This window comes from Melopsittacus undulatus, chromosome 17 (assembly GCF_012275295.1).
Source record: "Melopsittacus undulatus isolate bMelUnd1 chromosome 17, bMelUnd1.mat.Z, whole genome shotgun sequence".
In the NCBI taxonomy this organism is placed as follows: Eukaryota; Metazoa; Chordata; class Aves; order Psittaciformes; family Psittaculidae; genus Melopsittacus; species Melopsittacus undulatus.
In genome coordinates, this window is record NC_047543.1 from 3,716,852 (window position 1) to 3,734,274 (window position 17,423).

Below are 17,423 nucleotides of genomic sequence, written 5' to 3' on the forward strand. Positions count from 1 at the left end.
CCTTCCAGCAGGCACCTCCCAGTGACTTGCACTCTGCCTCGGTTCCTTGCTCTGTGTGTTCTGGATGTGGAGCTGGTGCATCCCTGCTTGGCCTTTGCCTAGGAAAACCCTGGCAACACTTGGCCGGGTGCTGTGGAGCAGCAGGAGACCTCAGGCCGGGCTCTGCTCATCCCTTCAGGGCTGCTGCCTGCAGCCGGGCACGGAGCAGCTCTTGCACAAGAGGAGGCAGAGCCTGGCAATGGGGACCAGAGCTGGAGGTCTCTGTCCTCGGCCTCCCCTCAAGCAGAGGAGGAGGGAGGGAGCATCACAGATACCTGGTAGGGGGTGGGAGAGACCCCACTGGGGGTCCTGCAGGCTCCTGGCTGGGCCGGAGGGGGGGACCAGCCCAGCCCTGGGCACTGCCCTGCAGAGCAAAGGGTGCAGGGGCACAGCAAGGTCTCAGGGGTGTTTGAGCTGAGTGTTTAAACCCAGGCAGAGGCTGGTACAGGGGTTTAAGCTGGAGCCAGGCCCGCGGGACTTTAAAGGCCCAGCTGGGGACAGCAGCCTCCAGCCGTGTGGCAGTGGGTTTTCGACAGGTTGGTTCACGGTTTTAACCAAGCTCTCTGCATCGGGGCAGACCATGGTGCTTGGTTTGGTAGCACTGTGCCATCCACTTAATGTGCTGTGTTTGCCTTTGTGCTGTCCCTGGCTCAGACCTGCTGCAGTAGTGACAGCATCAGCTCGGGGTGGCAGGCTGGAGCTGGAGCTGGAGCCTGATGCTGCTGCCATGGAGCATCTGCTGCTGCTTGCCAGATAACTTCGTGCCCTGTCAGGTTCCAGAGCTGCAGGTTTCCTCGCTGTCCTTGCACTTTGCTGGTAGCATCTCAGCCACTTCCCAAGGCTCTTGGAAGCGGCTGGAGCTTTTCTTTGCTCCCCATCCTGCTTGGAGCAGCCTGAAGCCACCTCAAGGAGCTCCCAGCTCCGCTGGCTCCATCCAGCTCCGTTCCCTCTAAACACACAGAGGATGCTGGGACCTGCGGTGAGGGCAGTTGCTAAGAAGTCATTTTAATGTGAGCTCTGCACTCAGAGCACCAGGCTCAGGAGCTGCTTCCCATTGAGTGCATTGTTCTCTGCGAGGCGTGGGCCCCGCAGCACGTTCTTCCCAGCCGTGGGTCACGGTGCAGCCGTCGGGAAGTCCTCACGTCTCCCACTGCTTCCTCCCGCTGGAACAATTGGAGGTGTCCATCGGAGAGCAGTGCTCAGAGCAGTGCTCAGAGCGGTTCCTGCGGCTGCCATCCTCTCCCTCCCTGGTTTCCTTTCCCTTCTCGCCTGGCACATGGGATGGGGAGAGGCAGGGAAAGCTCTGGGCTCTCCTGGGATGGGCTTTTCCTGCCCTGTGCTGCAGCCAAACGTCAGGCTGTGATTCCTTGCTCCTGATTAAAGGTTTCCTCTGCCAGGCGAGCGGAGCTGGGTGGAAAGCTGCTCAAGGGCAGCCTGACTGCGGCATTGAGGCCGGAGGCATCCGGAGCTGTGGTGTGGAGGGGTTTGTGCAGAAGGTGTTGTCAGTGCCGTGGGTTGTGGCTGATGGAGAGCGGCTGAGTCCCGCGGGGCTGCGGTGTCTGCACGCAGAGATGCACCCGGAGCTCCAAATGGAGATGGCAGCTCCTGAGCTCCATGCAGCCGAGAGGGCTTTAAAAGCCTGTGTGACCTCAAGGCCTGTGCTGATGTCTCACAGGATGAATTATTGATGTCGCATCCTCGGAGCCGGAGCCCCCACGTTCGGAACGGGCACAGGTTCAGCCTCTGGAGGACGGGCTCCGCTCAGGCTTGGCATGAGGTGGAGGATAAAGGCTCCTGCGAGGCAGGAGGGAGGGAGGGTGTTTCAGAGGTCCAGCCTTGGAAGCCATCCCCAAACCGGTGCAGCTGCATTCTGCAGACATCAGAGGGCTGGAAATTCCTCTTGATCTGCAGTTCAAAGGCGCTGCCTCCCTGAGGATGCAGCTTCATCTCCTGTGCAAATGCAGGCTCGTAGCTGTGAAACACAAACCTGCCACAGCACCCAAATCCCTCTGGAAGGCTGAAGGTCACTGCTCCTGTCCTGCTACAGCAGCAGAGCCCCCCGAGGGGCGAGCAGGAGCTGGGGCTGCTTTGCTTGCTGTGCTGCAGGAGACATTTCATCTCCCTTCAGCAAATGAGGGCTGGAAAAACGTGCCATGTAGGCTCATCCCGGCCAGCTCTGGCTACTACAGCCGGTTTATGGGCGAGGGGCTGCTGAATGGCACACTCCTGGGGTTTCACAGGGGTGTGAAGGCAGGGTTGGCAGGGGACACGCTGCTGTGGTGGTGGTGAGGGTCCAGTGTGGCTGCTGAGCAGCAGCTCTCTGCAGGGTCACGTCGCTTCGTGAGCTCCCTGCCCTAAGAGCTCTTCACACGTTCCCTGCCCTCAGCTTCCTCACTGCTTCCTTGGGTTTGGGCTTTCATGTCCCAGGGAAAGCCAAGGGGCAAACCTGCCCCAGAGCTCTGGGGGCTCTCCTGCCCTGATTCAGGCCTCACACAGGGAGCTGTGAGCAGCGCAGCTCTGGCTGGGTGAGAGGATCCCTGCTACCCAAGAACAAAGGAGGAGGCGGCTGTCGGAGCAGCATTGTTCCAAAGGGCACGGTTCCCGTCAGGCATACACCAGCCATGAGCAGTGCTGGGGAGCTCCCCTTGGGGCTTTGTTCCTGCGGGATTCAGCTGTGTCTTCCTAATCTTTATCAGCTGGGTCTGTCCCCATGGACACTGCAGGGTTAGGCTTTGTTTTAGAGGCACCTTCCCACCCGGAGCGCTCGGTGTTTCTCATGGGATGAACTAACCAGCAGCCACCGTGGCTGCCTCCGGTGCCTCTCCAGTTGGGGTTTTCAATGTGACCTTTGCTGGGAAGCCACAACCTGAACGGGGCCGTGTGCTGACACCAAATGACCCCTTTGTCAGGAATTCGGTGTCTCCTCAAGCTGCTGGAGCTTCGATTCTTCCTCCCCCTCCTCTTGCTCTTCTAGGGCAGAGCCTTGATCTGAATGTGGGTTTCAGTGCAAAGCTGCTTTTGAAGGGCACGGTAGATACAGGGAGGTAATGACTCACAGTTTCTTTGTAGATAGAAATACCCCTGTCCTCCCCGCTCTGCTTCCAGCAGTAATGTCACGTTGGGATTGTCCCCTGACGTGGGGCTTACGTGGGGGGACCCAAGGAGGGTGCTTCCCTCCAGTCATGACTGGTGTCCTGGCAGCTGCCGTCCTGCTGTGGCCCTGGCACGGAGCCGTCAGGGAGCTCCGGTGACCCCAGTGCCATCGAGGTGGGAATGTCACCCTGTGAGTAACCAGCGGGAGCGTAGGGGGTTGGTGGTGATGAGGAGGTGTTTGTGTGCCCATGGGTTGGCTGTGGAGGTGGCAACCGGCAGGGCTGGCACCAATCCTGTGCTGGCTCAGGCCTGTGACACACAAGACCCAGGCAGGAGTCTCATTACCTGGCACGTTGCTGGGGTTCCAGAGAGGCCGGGGCTCTCCTGCCCATCCTGTGCCCCCAGCTGCACCCTCTGCCCTGGCAGCCCTTGTGCCATCCCGGCCCTTCCATCCCGCTGTGGGCTGGGAAGCAGTATGGGGTGAAGCATTCCTGTTGCAACACGTCCCGGTGCTGCCGGACGAGCACGTTGTGAGCCGCCTCTGAGCCTGCTTTGGTGGGAAAGGTGCAGGCTGGATGGGTTGGCTGGGCCTCGTTCCAGCCTGCAGAGCATCCCAGCACTGTGGGGCTGAAGGAGGGTTGATGGACGTGTGTGAGGCTTCAGGCTCGGTCCGGAGCCAGGCGGGGGGCAAGTGTTTCCAACAGGCAGGAATGAGCTGGCTCCCCTGGTGGACAGGGACTTGTGAGTCATGGCAGGTTCGTTCCCAGCTCTGCAGAGGTGTGGCCGGTGCCACCAGAGAACACGAGATCTCGGGTGACTTCGGAAGGGCTGGGAGATGGAGGCAGGAAATGTCTTCCCATTGAGGGTGTCCACATGTGGGGAGCTCCTCACTGGAAGCAGAGCTGCTGTTGGGTTAGTTATCCTGAACCACAGAGAGCTGCTGGTTCACTGCAGGCGCTGGCACCGCAGTGATGCTGCTGCTCCCCTTCTGTTCTCCCACCTCTGCCGTGCCAGGGAGTGGGAATGTCTGACACGTAAGGATGGAGCTGCACTTCCTCTGGCCTCCATGTGCCGTGGCTTCCGTAACCTGTAGCTCCTCTGGTAGAAGGGGAGTCAGAGAAGGGTTTTTAGTACCGGATAGAAGCCATTTTCGAGGGGTGAGCACCTTGGGTTTGGTGCCTGGCTCCTAAAGAAGCTTTCACTGTCATGCTGGATGTGTGTGTGTGTGCCCTGGAGGTCATGGATTGGAAGTTGGAAGCCTCAGGTGTGAAACTTCCCTGTTCTCACCTTGTGCTGGTGTTGTGGTCACTGCAGTGCTTAGGGAGCAGGTGTTGGTGCAGAAAGGGGCATTTATCCCCTGCCTCACCCTGCCCCGAGCACCTGAACCTGCTGGAGTGAGGCCTCCAGTCACCACATTCCTATCCATGCTGCTGGGACAGCCCTGCCTGTGCGCTGCTGTCAGAGGCACGAGCTGCCAAGGGCCCATCCTGTGACCTCCGGGTGATTCAGGCTCTTCCTGTCCCTGCTTCCTCCCTGCTCAGTCTCTGGCACTGCCCGGAGCTGCTGGGCTCTGTGGAGCACCACTGGTGAAGCACTGGGAGGACTGGGACCCATCCTGGGTGAGCTGTGGTGTGGGGCAGGGTGGTTCTGGCCTTGGGATGAGATGGATTGAAACATCACGAGGTTGATGTGAGCAGAGGTGGTTTCATTGCAGCTTCCAGGGGTGCTTTAGAGTTGTGTAAATGGAGCGGGGTGCAGGCAGCCTGTGGGGTGATCTGGTGCCAGGTTTAGTGGCGTTGGTGTCTGCCGGGGACGTGTGCCAGGGCTGGCCCTGGTGCTGCTGCCAGCAGAGGCTTTGGGCTCCTTTTCCATGGGAGCAATCTCTGGCTGCAGTAAAGGAGCTGGATTCATGGTGCAGGGTTGGTTCTCCAAGGTGCTTGTGTGGGGAATGTGCTGGGTCTTAGCTCAGGCTCTGTGCTGGGTGGGGGCCCTGCTCACTGGGGTAGGGGATGGTGCTGGCTCCCACCTCTGCTGCTCCATGGTGCTGGGAGCCACAGCACAGGGCAGGAGCACACCGGCCTGGGGCCGTGTCTCTCTGCTCTCCAGCTTTCCCTTCCTGCCCCTGACCCCTTACTCCTTCCCACAGGAATGAGTGACCAGGCTGGTCCCCACCTCTGAGCCACCGCAGTGGGGCCACGATGCCGATCCCACCGCCGCCACCGCCCGGGCCCCCACCGCCTCCCACCTTCAGCCAGGTGAGAGCTGCTCCTGCTGCCCGTGAGCTGGGCACTCATCTCTGCATGGTGCCGCTTGCTTGTGTTGCCTCTGGCCTCCTCATGTCCGGCCTATGAGAGCTTCAGGTGGTCCCCGGGCTGTGCCTCAGTTTCCCTCACAGCAGGGTCTGTACGTGCAGGGGGCTGCATGTGGCTGTTCTTTGCATTAGTGTCTTCTGCTCCTTGGTGGCTCAATGGGGAGAGCTGGGGGTCTTCCACGTGGCTGTGGTGTCTGGGTAGGATGGGGTCTCAACCTTGCCCCATAGAAGAGCAACGTAACCTGGGGCAGCCCTATTACTCTGTTTGCTGGCAGGGGCTGGGGAGGGGGAGTGGGGCTGTGTGTGCTCTGTGGGCAGGGGGGCTGCACACAGGCAAGCTGCTGAGCTGCTGTTTGTCTGCAGGCGAACACAGAGGCACCGAAACTGAGCCGAGAGGAGCAGCGGGGCCGGGGGGCTCTCCTGCAGGACATCTGCAAAGGGACCAAGCTAAGGAAGGTGACACAGATCAATGACCGGAGCGCACCGATCCTGGAGAGTGAGTCCTGTCCCTGGGGGCTCCCAGCCCTGCACTGGGTGCTGCTGTGTCCTTCGGGACAGCTTCTGAGCTCTCATCCCTCTGGTGTCCAGTGCCTTCATGTTGCTGGAGGAGCTAATGCCAGGCTTAACCTCTCTGCCTCTCTCCTTTCAGAGCCTAAGGGCAGTGCTGGTGGTGGCTGCAGCTACAGCTCTGGCTCAGCTGCGATCCAGCCGAAGGGAGGCCTCTTCCAAGGCGGCGTTCCCAAGCTGCGACCCGTGGGAGCGAAGGACAGCTCAGGTAATGGGCTCCTGCTCGTGGTTTGTGTGTGGGGAGGTCCTGGAGCAGGAGGGGTTGAGGATTTCAGCTGTTCAGAGGCAATCCAACACCCCATGAGTGACCGCGGGCAGGCTTCATGCTCTGTGCCGCAGCAACCCACACCACAGACCTCCTTGGAGGGCCCTGTGTGTGCTGCACAGCGTTTTCTCTGCTGTTCTCTGTGGCAGCCTGCCTCCCAGCCAGGCAGAGAGCACATAGCAGTGGTGAGAGAGCAGCCGTGTGTGGCTGAGCGCGGTGCCAGCTCCTGCCTGTGCCAGACAGCGTTCGGCACGGGCACACTGCCCCGCAGCACCGCACGTCTCCTCTCACCGCCTCCCTCTGCTCTCCTTCCCCACAGACAGCTCGGGTAAGCAAACCCTGCAGGTACCTGGCTCCAGAGCAGCCGCCCCCAGGCCCCCGGTGCCCGCCGGCAACAGCCGACCCCAGGATGATGCCGACAACAGCCGGAGCTCACCACCGGAGCTGCCGCGCACACAGAGGCCGTCGCTGCCGGACCTGTCCCGTCCCCCCGCTGCCGGCAGCACCGGCATGAAGCACAGCTCGTCCGCCCCCCCGCCCCCCCCCCCGGGCCGCCGTGCCGCCGCCCCCCCGGCGCCCCCCCCCGCGCACAGCGCCAAGGTCTCACCCTACAACCGGGAGAAGCCGCTGCCGCCAACCCCCGGACAGCGCCTGCCCCCCGGCAGGGACGGGCCCCCGGCCCCACCACCCATCAAACCCCCCCCCTCCCCAGTCAGCATCCGGACTGGGGCAGGGGCTCAGGGCCAGTCCCTCGCACCCCCGCCCCCCCCCTTATCGACAGCCCCCCAGTGTCCCCAATGGCCCTTCCAGCCCCATAAATGAATCCGCCCCGGAGCTGCCGCAGAGACACAACTCCTTGCACAGGAAGGCACCGGGCCCCGTGCGGGGTCTGGCACCGCTGCCACCCGCTTCAGCCTCCCCATCTCTCCAGAGCAGTCGCCCCCCTCCTCCAGCCAGAGACCCCCCCAGCCGGGGAGCAGGTAAGAACCCTTTGCTCTGCTGGACCAGGCTCCTTTGGTGCCTAGGAGCAGCTGTGCTGGGTCCTGCCCATGGGGTGTTTGGGGGCTGGTAGGAGATGCTGGGGGAAGAGTGAGCTCCAGGGTGCACTGAGGCTTCTCCTTGGTGTAGGGGTTGAGCAGGGGCAGTAGCTTCACTGCCAGGTTTAATCCATGTCCCTGGTCCTGTCCTGGTTATCCAGCTCCTTTCAGGCCTGATGCTGCTGGTGGGTTGTGGCTGTGCAGCTCCTGCCTGAGAGGTTGCTGCATCCCCCTGGGGTGGGAGGTGAGGACACGGTGGAGCCGGAGCCGTGTACACTGTGGCTGCTCCCCTGAGCTTGAATGTCACTGGCTTGGTGACAGAAAGCTGGGGCAGAGCAGGGAGAAGCCCTTCCCATGGTGATGCAGTTGGACACTGCCCCATGGCCCTTGGGAACTGCTCTGGCTCCTCCAGAGCTGGAAGCAGCGATGGCTTCATCCCAGTGCCCCCCCCCCCCATCCCCATACGCTCCTGGGCTCCGTGTCCAGACCGCAGCTCCCGCCTGGTCCCCTGCCAGCATCCCTCCTCTGAGCCACAGCTGGGGATCCGCTCCCTCAGTCTGGCTGTAATTAGCCTAATGAGGGGCATGAGCTGCCCCTGCACCCGTGGGAGGCTGGGCAGGAGCAGGAGGTGGGTCAGAGGGGCTGTGGTGCTGTCACCACCTCGCTGGCAGGGGGGATGTGGTTTCCCAGCCTGGCAGGCAGCATCTTGCCTCTACGTGGAGTTGCCCTCAAAGCCTCATGTGTTTGGGCTCCTTGGATCCCCTGTGCAGAGGCTGGGAGCAGCCGAGGGGCACAGGCTGATGCAGCAATGTCCATGTGAGCAAGCAGGAGGTCTCCTGTGGGAGGTGTGGGAGCATCCCTGTCCGGCCGGGCTGGCCGCTGGCCGCTCTGGCTCAGCTGCCGGCCTGGAAAGCTTCCTCGGAGGATGTCCTTGGCCCTGCAGCCGGAGGGAGGGTTTGCCCTGGGGATGCCGAGAGCCTTGGCAGGCACTGACCCGGCTCTCATTGCAGCTCCGCCGCCCCCTCCGCCGCTGCTGCGCAATGGGGGGCGGGATGCGCCCCCCCCTCCACCCCCCTACAGACTGCATGGCTCCACCGAGCCCCCCAGCCGGGGGAAGCCACCGCCGCCCCCCACCAGGACACCGGCCGGGCCCCCCCCGCCGCCGCCGCCGCTGCGCAACGGGCACCGGGACTCCATTGCCACCGTCAGAGCATTCCTGGGTGAGTGGGACCCTGTGGGGCTGAGCTGAGGGGGGCGGGGGAACCCTTTGGATCCCATCCAGACCCTGACCTGCTCCTTGTTCCCCTTTCTCTGCAGATGACTTTGAATCCAAATATTCCTTTCATCCCGTTGAAGACTTCCCAGCCCCAGAAGAATATAAATACTTCCAGAGAATCTACCCCAGCAAAACGAACAGAGGTAAGGGGGGACGAGGAGGAGGAGGAGGAGGAGGAGGAGGAGGAGGAGGTGTCCCACAGTCCCTGCTCCCCTCCTGCATGCTCCAGGGTGGCAGGAGGTGCCAGCAGAGCAGCTATGGCCAGTGCTGTCCTCTTTGTCCCTGCTCAGGGTGGGTCGTGCAGGGGCTGGCGTGAGCCTCTCTGAGCCCCAGGCTCCTGATCCACGTCCTCTGAGTCCCCAAGGCAGCCTGCACAGAGAAATGCTGCAGGGCTCAATCCTGCCTATGCTGAGCACCTTTGGTGCTGGAGTGGTTCCAGGAGCCCAGCAGCTGCTCCTGCTGCCAGACCGGTGCTGGGCAGGGATTTGGGGGTGAAGAACCCCCCCTTTTGCATCCCAGTGCTGCCAGCAGAGCAGAGTGCCCTTGGTGAGCCTCTGCTGCACGTCAGCCCTGCGGATCCCGCAGGAGACTCCGGGAGAACGGGATGCTCGGCTATTTTTAGAGCAATGAATGTTTAATGTGGATTTGAAGAGCCCGGAGCTCTGGTGCTGCTGCAGCGGCTGGTGCCAGGCGCTAATCCCAGCCTCTGGATCTCCGCATGGAGCGGGGAGGGAGGGGAGGAGGAGGCAGCTGCTGTGGGCATGTGGAGGAGGGAATGGAGGTGGGATGGAGACCCTGGCCCAGGGCTGGCACACGGGGATATGGCAGATGCCATGGTGCAGGCTGTGCTTTCATTGAGCTTTTGTCTTCCAGCTACACGTGGGGCCCCCCCTCTGCCCCCCATCCCCAGGTGAAATTGGGCTGCACACACGGATTGATCCTGAGCAGACACATGGAGACCTCCTTCCCGTTCCTCCGGACCCTCCCCACCTCCCTGCATGAGAATCTCCCAGCGTCTTTGGTTCTCCGGGACGAGCGGCTTCCTCCAGCCCAGCTCCCTCCATCCTCATCTATGCATCCCCCCGGGACAAATGGGACCTTCCCTCCTCCCTCATCACAGATCCCGGGTTCCTGGTATCCCGCTGCAGCTTGGGAGCCAGGCACAAGGACTTGGGGCAGAGCCTGTCGGGACCAGGGGTATCTCAGTGCCCGATTCCCTGGGGCAGAGCAAGGGCTTGGAGAGGAGTTGGGATAGGGCAGGAGCTGGATGTGCTGCGGGATCACCGGGAGCAGCCGGGATGTTGGGATGGAGCTTCCTTATCCCGGCACAGCCGATTGCTGTTTTGCACAGGAGCCAGTGGAGGAGCAGGGGGTGAGTGGGAACCCCCCTTCCTGCTCCCCCCCCCAACCCCTTCCCACAGCACTGGGGTTGGATGGGGTGAGGAGGCACCCGGCTTTTAACGCTGAATTCCCGAACTGGAGCATTTTAACGGGAAAACACTAATTATCCATGGAGCAAACTGGGGCTGCTGTTACTGGGGGGGGTATTTGTTCTCTTAGGTGATGGGGGGACCTGTGCCGGGGTTGGGGGCTCCGGCTGACGTTTTGCCTTACCCCTGTCCCCACTGTTGGTACCGGGCTGGTTTCTCTGGCATTCCTCACTGTGCTGGGGGGGGGCTGGATATTAACTGTAGTTACTGATCTCTTTTGTACTACCAGAGGTGGGGGGGCGTTGTGGGTGTACTAACCCCTCCCCTCTACCTGTCTTGTGCTTCCTTGGGGGGTTCTATGGAGGTTGGAGTGAGGTGGGGTGAGGGGTGCACTGGAGGACGAGCCCCCCCCCCCGTAAGTAAGTGTTCAATACAAAGGTTCTCCCCCAGCGCTGGCAGCCCCCCCAGCGGGGGTTGGGTTCAGAGGGGACTGAATTAACCCCAAGGAGCTGGAAATGGCATTTAAATAAAAGTAATAAAGAGATGTGGCTGCTCAGGAGCACCTGGGGGGGGGGGGAAGGATCCCTTCACTCTTTGGGGCTGGGGGCAGCGATGTGGGGCTGGGAATGGTGGAACCACGGGGGCTATTGGGAAGGCAGGATTGGGGCAGTGAGAGTGTGGGGGAGCAGGACTGGGGACACTGGAACCGTTGGGAAGCAGGACTGGGGACATGGGAACCATTGGGAAGCAGGACTGGGGGCACTGGAACCGTTGGGAAGCAGGACTGGGGACACTGGAACCATTGGGAAGCCGGACTGGGGGCACTGGAACCATTGGGAAGCAGGAGTGGGGGCACTGGAACCATTGGGAAGCAGGACTGGGGGCACTGGAACCATTGGGAAGCAGGAGTGGGGACACTGGGACCATTGGGATGCTCGGCTCGGCGGGCAGTAGGACCCAGCCCCAGCAGACTACCCCTCCCAGCATGCTCCGCGCGCCGCCCACTACCCCGCCCACCAGACCTCGGGCTCCCCTTCCCATTGGCTCCTCGGTGGCCACGCCCCCTCCGGGGGCGGTGCAGGGGACTCTGAGCTTTGTGATTGGTCTCAGCGGCGGCACCGCAGCCAATGGAGAGGGAGGGGGCGGGGCCAGGTCGGGCTGGTGGCGGGAACCGTGGAGCTGAGGCTCAGTTGGCGCCAGAAGGTTGGTAACGGGGGGACCGGGACTGGGATCGGGATCGGGATCGGGACTGGGAACGGGATTGGGATTGAGATGGGCACCGGGACAGGGATGGGGATGGGGACCGGGATCGGGACAGCGTCAGGGGCCGAGACGTGGGGCTCGGGGGGGCTGCGGGGCTCCCTCCGGACCGGTGCCCCTCTGTCCCCCTTGTAACCGGTGTCCCCCTCCGCCCGCAGAGCTGCGCCATGATGAGCACCCGCAGCGCTCAGCACCAGAGCACCATCGGCTTCCCCCGCCGCAGGAGCGGCCGCCGCATCCCCCCCACCCCGGCCAAGAGCGGCTCCGCTTCCCCCGGGGCCGCGGATCCCGACCCGGGCCCACCCCGGACCGAGGCGCTGCCTCTGAGCCCCCGCAAGCGCCTGGGTGAGGGCTGGGGGGGCTCATCCCCTTCCTGAGCTGCTGTGGGGCTGGGCCATGGGGCAGGGCGGCTGTGGCCTCCCCTGGGAAGGGTGAAGCACGAAGCCTCCCCCATGGCAGGCGGCCCCGTGTCACCAATGGCCTCTGGCCCAGGCCCATGTGCTCACCCCCTCTATTGACCCATCGCAGGTGATGACAACCTCTGCAACGTGCCCCGCGCCCTGCCCTGCTCCCCAGCCAAGCGCAGCAAGGAGAACCAGGGCCGCCGCTTGCTCTTCGGGGACCCCCCGGCCTCCCCCGAGAAGCCCAACAGCCCCGGACCGGCCCCATGGCGTGGGGGGCAGGAGACTCCCCGGAGCTCGAGGCCGGCCCGCGCCCGGCTCTTCCGGCAGGAAGGTGAGTGGGATCAGGGAGCCGGATGGGGCTGATCAGGGAGCCCCGTTACCCCCATCCCTGAATCCTCCCTATTGCCGGCACAGGCACCAGTTACCAGCAGGCAAAGCGGGTGCTGCACTCGGCTGTGCCCGACCGGCTCCATGCCAGGGAGAGGGAGATGGGCATCATCCAGCAGTTCCTGCGGGATCACATCTGCAGGCGCCGGCCTGGCAGCCTCTACATCTCCGGAGCCCCTGGCACAGGGAAAACAGCCTGTCTGAGCCGGGTCCTGCTCGACTGCAAGGTGCGGGGGTCCCAGCAGCAGATAGGGGTGGGATGAGCCCCCCTGGGGTGCTGGTGGGGCAGGCTGGCAGGGGAGCACCACATGGGTGAGGGCAGTGGGTTGTGGCTGGTGTTAACGCTCCATTCCCGGCAGGATGAGCTGTCTGGGAGCACAACCATTGTCCTGAACTGCATGTCCCTGCGCAGCCCCTCCTGCGTCTTCCCCTCCATGGCACAGCCCCTGGGTCTGCCCTGGGCCACCGGCCGGGAGGGTCTGCGGAGCCTGGAGAAGAGCCTGACGGCCCCAGGGCCCATGGTGTGAGTTCCCTGCATGGGGTGGCATTGGGATACCCCAAGAGTGGGGACCCCAGGGGCAGCTTCCCCTGCTCAGGGAGCTGCGAGGGGCAGAGCTGGGGCTCACGTGGGTTCCTCCATCGCAGTTTGCTGGTGCTGGATGAGCTGGACCAGCTGGAGAGCAAGGGGCAGGATGTGCTCTACACCCTCTTCGAGTGGCCCCGGCTGCCCAGCTCCAGGCTTGTGCTTGTTGGTGAGTGCACAGCACCGTGATGCTGCCCAACCTGGGGACCTCCTGCCCTGCATTGTGGTGGCTGAAGGGGTTTTCCTTTGGCCCCCCGCTCCCTCCTCACCTCACTGCATTGTGCCCACAGGGATGGCCAATGCCCTGGACCTGACGGACCGCAGCCTGGCCAGGCTTGGTGCCCACGGCAGCCCCCAGCTGCTGCACTTCCCACCCTACACCAGGGAGCAGCTCAGCAGCATCCTGCAGGAGCGGCTGGGGCAGGTAGGGACACGGGGCTGGACACACGGTGGGGGCTCAGCCATGCAGGCAGCAGCACTGATGGTACCTGGTGCTCTGGTAGGTGGCCGGTGACCCCGTGTTGGATGCTGCCGCGCTCCAGTTCTGCGCCCGAAAGGTCTCTGCTGTCTCTGGTGATGCTCGCAAGGCTCTGGATATCTGCAGGTCAGTGCTGGACCCAAACCCCAGCAGTGCCAGAGCTGGGGTACCCCTGTGAGCCCCACACTGGGGGTGCTGGTGCTGGGTGCTCAGGGCTGTCTCTCCCCAGGCGCGCTGTGGAGATGGTGGAGCTGGAGGTGCGGAGCCAAACGCTGCTCAAGCCACTGCCTGGGGGTGAGTGGCTGCTGTTGGGCACAGAGATGGACCCAAAACCTTGGGGGGGGAATCAATGGGGGTCTGGGGGCTCTTTTGGGGCTGCCACTCTCCTCCCCCTGAGGTCCCCTCTCTGCCCCACAGGAGACTCCCCAGCACCCCCAGTCCCCAAGCGCGTGGGGCTCCTGCACATCTCCCGTGTGATCTCAGAGGTGTTTGGGGACCGGCTGGCACCGGGGGGCCGGGGCACCCCAGACTCCTTCCCCCTGCAGCAGAAGGTGCTGCTCTGCTCCCTGCTGCTGCTCACCCGGCACCTGCGCGTGCAGGAGGTGACGCTGGGGAAGGTGAGTGGTGATGGTGGTGATGGTGATGGTGGTGGTGATGGTGGTGATGGTGATGGTGGTAGTGGTGGGACCCTCCCTGGGCTGGCTGCAGGGAGCAGGTTTGTGTCCCTGGGGTCTCCATTGGATGCAGCAGCCCATGGGTAACTCCTGCTCTGTCTGCTCCAGCTCTACGACACCTACAGCCAGGTCTGCCGGCGGCAGCAGCTCCCTGCTGTGGATCAGGCCGAGTGTCTGTCCCTTGTCACCCTCCTGGAGTCCCGCGGCATCCTCGAGATGAAGAAGGCCAAAGAGGCTCGGCTGGCCAAGGTACCGGTGTCCGGCAGTGGGGCAGGGGTCCAGCAGTGGGGCAGGGGTCCGGCAGTGGGGCAGGGGTCCAGCAGTGGGGCAGGGGTCCGGCAGTGGGGCAGGGGTCTGGCAGTGGGGCAGGGGTCCGGCAGTGGGGCAGGGGTCCAGCAGTGGGGCAGGGGTCCAGCAGTGGGGCAGGGGTCCGGCAGCAGGGCACTGGGGCACTGACCCCCTCTCATCTCTCACCAGGTCTCCCTGAAGCTGGATCAAGCAGCAGTGGAACACACGCTGCAGGACGCGGTGCTGATGGGCAGCATCCTGGCCCAGGACCTGCAGTAGCCTCCCCATGACCGCGGGTGGGATTCTGGTGCCAGTGGGGTTTGGTTGGGTCATGGCAGGAGCAGGGCAATGGCTCCTGGAGGCCTCAGCCCTCATGTGCCCATCCTGCCCTCGGTCTGGGGTGATTTTAGTCATATTATTAATGTTATTAATGTATTGTCATCATTATTTGTGGGGCACGAGGGATGCTGGTGCTGCTCCCTGCTTTGAGCTGTGGCCATGGCTGCTCCTGGCTCATTCGGAGCCTTATGGGGCTCCTGGCTATGGGAACATCAGTCCTTCAGAGCAGAGCTGGGTGCAGGGATGGAGGTGGGGACAACAACAGGGGGGGCCCCCTCTATCTCCTGCTTTTAATAAAGTTGTGTTCTGGTTCAGTGCTGGCTCCTGCCTCTGCACCCCCCATTCCCTTCCTGCCCCTATGGCTGTGGGGCCCAGCCCCGGCTTCCCCCAGCCCCTTTCCTCCTGGGCTTCCCCCCCCAGCTCCTGGCCTCGGCTCCTCTGCTTGTGTTAAATAATAGACACTTTGACCTCATTTTGCAGCTCCGTGAGCTGGGGGGGCCCAGCCAGGGAGGGGATGAGGCTGCATCCGTGCCCCACATCCAGCCCTCTCACCCCACCTCTGCCCATCTCATCCAGCGCTGCCCCCATGCTGCTGGGGGCCTGGGTCCCCCCCGTGTGCCTCAGTTTCCTTTGTCCCCATGGGGTGGCCCTGTCCTGATGCTGTCCCCATGGGATGCAGGACGCGGGGACATCAGCTGTGTCCCAGTGCTGCAGTGGAGCTTGGGGATGGTGCAGGAGGCCAATACTGAACTGGGTGTCCTGGTGCAGTCCCCTTTTCCCACCCCCCCATTGGGGCACTGCCTCTGCTGTGCCAGGGGACACTGGGGATAGGGCAGGCCCCGTGCACAGGGACTTGCAGTGTGGGGAGCACTGGGGAAACCGAGGTGATGCTGGGGGCAGGTGATGGCCCCAGCCGGGTCCTGAGCATGGCTTAGCCCATTGCTGCCACAGGGCTATTTATAACAGAGCTGCTGGTGTCAGACATGGGCAGCAGCACAGGGGGGGAACATGGGTTGAGTCCAGCCTGTGTCCCCGGTCCCTCACCAGGCCTCACACATGGGGAGCCCCAGCACTGACACCCATCCATGGGGCTGAGGTGGTACCAGCATCCCCATGGGCAGAGCTGGGGATGCCAGAGGGGTCCCTGCTCTCCCCATCCACAGCCGCTGCATCCTGCCCTGTGCCCATGATGCAGCCCCATGGCACAGGATGGCATTGGCCGGAAGGAAGTGGCTGGCAGCGTGTGTGACCACAATGACGTGTTGGTGACACGGGTGGGCACCGTGGTGCCCTGCTTCCCACATCCCCCCTCTGCCCACCATGGTGCTGGCTGTACAGGCAGGGCATGGAGGGTACCAGACCCACTGCTATGGTGAGGCTGGAGGGTGCTGGTGCCGTCTGCAGGGTGGGGACAAGGACAGTGGGGTGGCACAGGGACGTGGGAACGTGGCTCGGGGCCGTGCCAGCCCTGGCTCTGCTCTCTGCTGCAGTGCGTGAGAAATCAATAGCGCAGACGGATGAGCTGAGCCGCTCAGCACCGCTCGGAGCGGGACCGGAGCCACTCAGCACCGCTCGGTGCGGGACTGGAGCCGCTCAGCACCGCTCGGTGCGGGACTGGAGCCGCTCAGCACCGCTCGGTGCGGGGCAGGAGCCGCTCAGCACCGCTCGGTGCAGGGCCGGAGCCGTCAGCACCGCTCGGAGCGGGGCCGGAGCCGCTCAGCACCGCTTGGAGCGGGGCCGGCAGCACCACGCTGAGACCGTTGCGGTGCGGGGACACCTCTGCATACCTCGGACCCTCGGCCCCACAGCAGCAAGGGGAGGCTGAGGGGCCAGCAGGGCCCTGTCCCCCCGACCCCAGCACACGGCCCACATCCCCCTGCTCCCGCACACGTCTGTGCCCTCTGTGTGCGTGTCCGGCCGCACGTGCTCCGTGGGGACCCGGTGTCCCTCGGTGCTGTCCCCGGTGCCCCCCGGTGGTGTCCCCGGTGCCCCTCGGTGGTGTCCCCGGTGCCCCGGCCATCGCTGTCCTCCCGTGCACTCTCCTTACATAAGCAGCCACGTGTCGGGCACGGCCGCCTCCCGCTGCGGCGTCACCGCCGGCACCCAGATTCCATCTGACAGCCCCGTTCCGCTCGGCTGCGCTCCTGTGGGCACCGGTGCTGGGGTGCGGGGCAGGACCCCACATGACCCCACTATGGTGGCACCGGGGGAGCGCTGCAGGGCACCGGGGACGCTGCCCTGTGCCCGCGGCACCTCTTGTCTATGCCCCGGCACCCATGTCCTCCCGCTGGACCTCGGCACCCCGACGCCGTGGGGCAGGCTGGGACTGGGAGCTGTGGGTAGGCAGGATGCTGGCAATGGGGGGTTCAGCCCCACAGTGGGGTGCTGCCAGGTCCCTGGTGCCCGGTGGGCCCTGGAGGGGGCGGTGGGGTGGCCTCTGTGCACATCTGGCAGTGATTTGGCACATTCCTCTGGGCTGAGCACATGCCGGCGCCTGGGCCTCGCCGCAGCGGCAGCACCACCGTGCTGGGGAGGGGGCCGGGGCTGTGCCGGGTTCTGGGTGCACACACCGGGCCCGGGGATCCCACCTCACTCTGCCTTGAATAGAGGGGAAACTGAGGCACAGGAGCACTGCTCTGGGTGGCCCCAGGGACCCTGTAGGAGCCAGCCTGGGGCATGAGGTTGGGCCAGGGCTGCCTCGGGCTGCAGCTCTCCTTTTGCTTTCCCTTTTCACAGCAAAGTTGCCTTAATCCCGTGTGCCCTCAATGGGATGCAGGTGGGTGACCTGGTGAGAATCTGTGGGACACAGAGGTGCCAGAGCTGTCACCCTGGTAGGGAAGAGGGAATCAGGACTGCAGCAGCAGCTGTGCCCATATCCCTGTCCTCGGGGTCAGTGGCTTTGCTGGGGGCAGGCAGGTGGTAAAGGCTCCTTCACCCCCTTGACTTCAGCCCATGCAGGAGGACCATGCCCTGCCCCTCTGACCCTGGGGAC

General features: G+C 63.8%; 2 protein-coding genes across 2 annotated transcripts; both read left to right on the forward strand.

The window, feature by feature from the left end:
• The first annotated feature begins 4,686 nt into the window (after nt 1-4,686).
• WIPF2 (WAS/WASL interacting protein family member 2) lies at nt 4,687-10,562 on the forward strand. The gene is given in 9 exon segments (XM_034070334.1): nt 4,687-4,751; nt 5,279-5,387; nt 5,807-5,939; nt 6,093-6,218; nt 6,595-7,037; nt 7,039-7,255; nt 8,323-8,532; nt 8,630-8,731; nt 9,462-10,562. Coding segments are annotated over 8 exon segments (1,329 nt in total). The 5' UTR covers nt 4,687-4,751; nt 5,279-5,330; the 3' UTR covers nt 9,503-10,562.
• Nucleotides 10,563-11,202: 640 nt separating this feature from the next.
• Nucleotides 11,203-14,713, forward strand: CDC6 (cell division cycle 6). The gene is made up of 12 exons (XM_034070160.1): nt 11,203-11,221; nt 11,437-11,623; nt 11,807-12,013; nt 12,097-12,296; nt 12,429-12,592; nt 12,715-12,821; nt 12,943-13,076; nt 13,156-13,256; nt 13,360-13,424; nt 13,548-13,747; nt 13,913-14,053; nt 14,282-14,713. Exons 2-12 carry the CDS (start codon nt 11,446-11,448, stop codon nt 14,369-14,371), a joined length of 1,587 nt encoding a protein of 528 aa, XP_033926051.1. The 5' UTR covers nt 11,203-11,221; nt 11,437-11,445; the 3' UTR covers nt 14,372-14,713.
• The last annotated feature ends 2,710 nt before the right edge of the window (nt 14,714-17,423 follow it).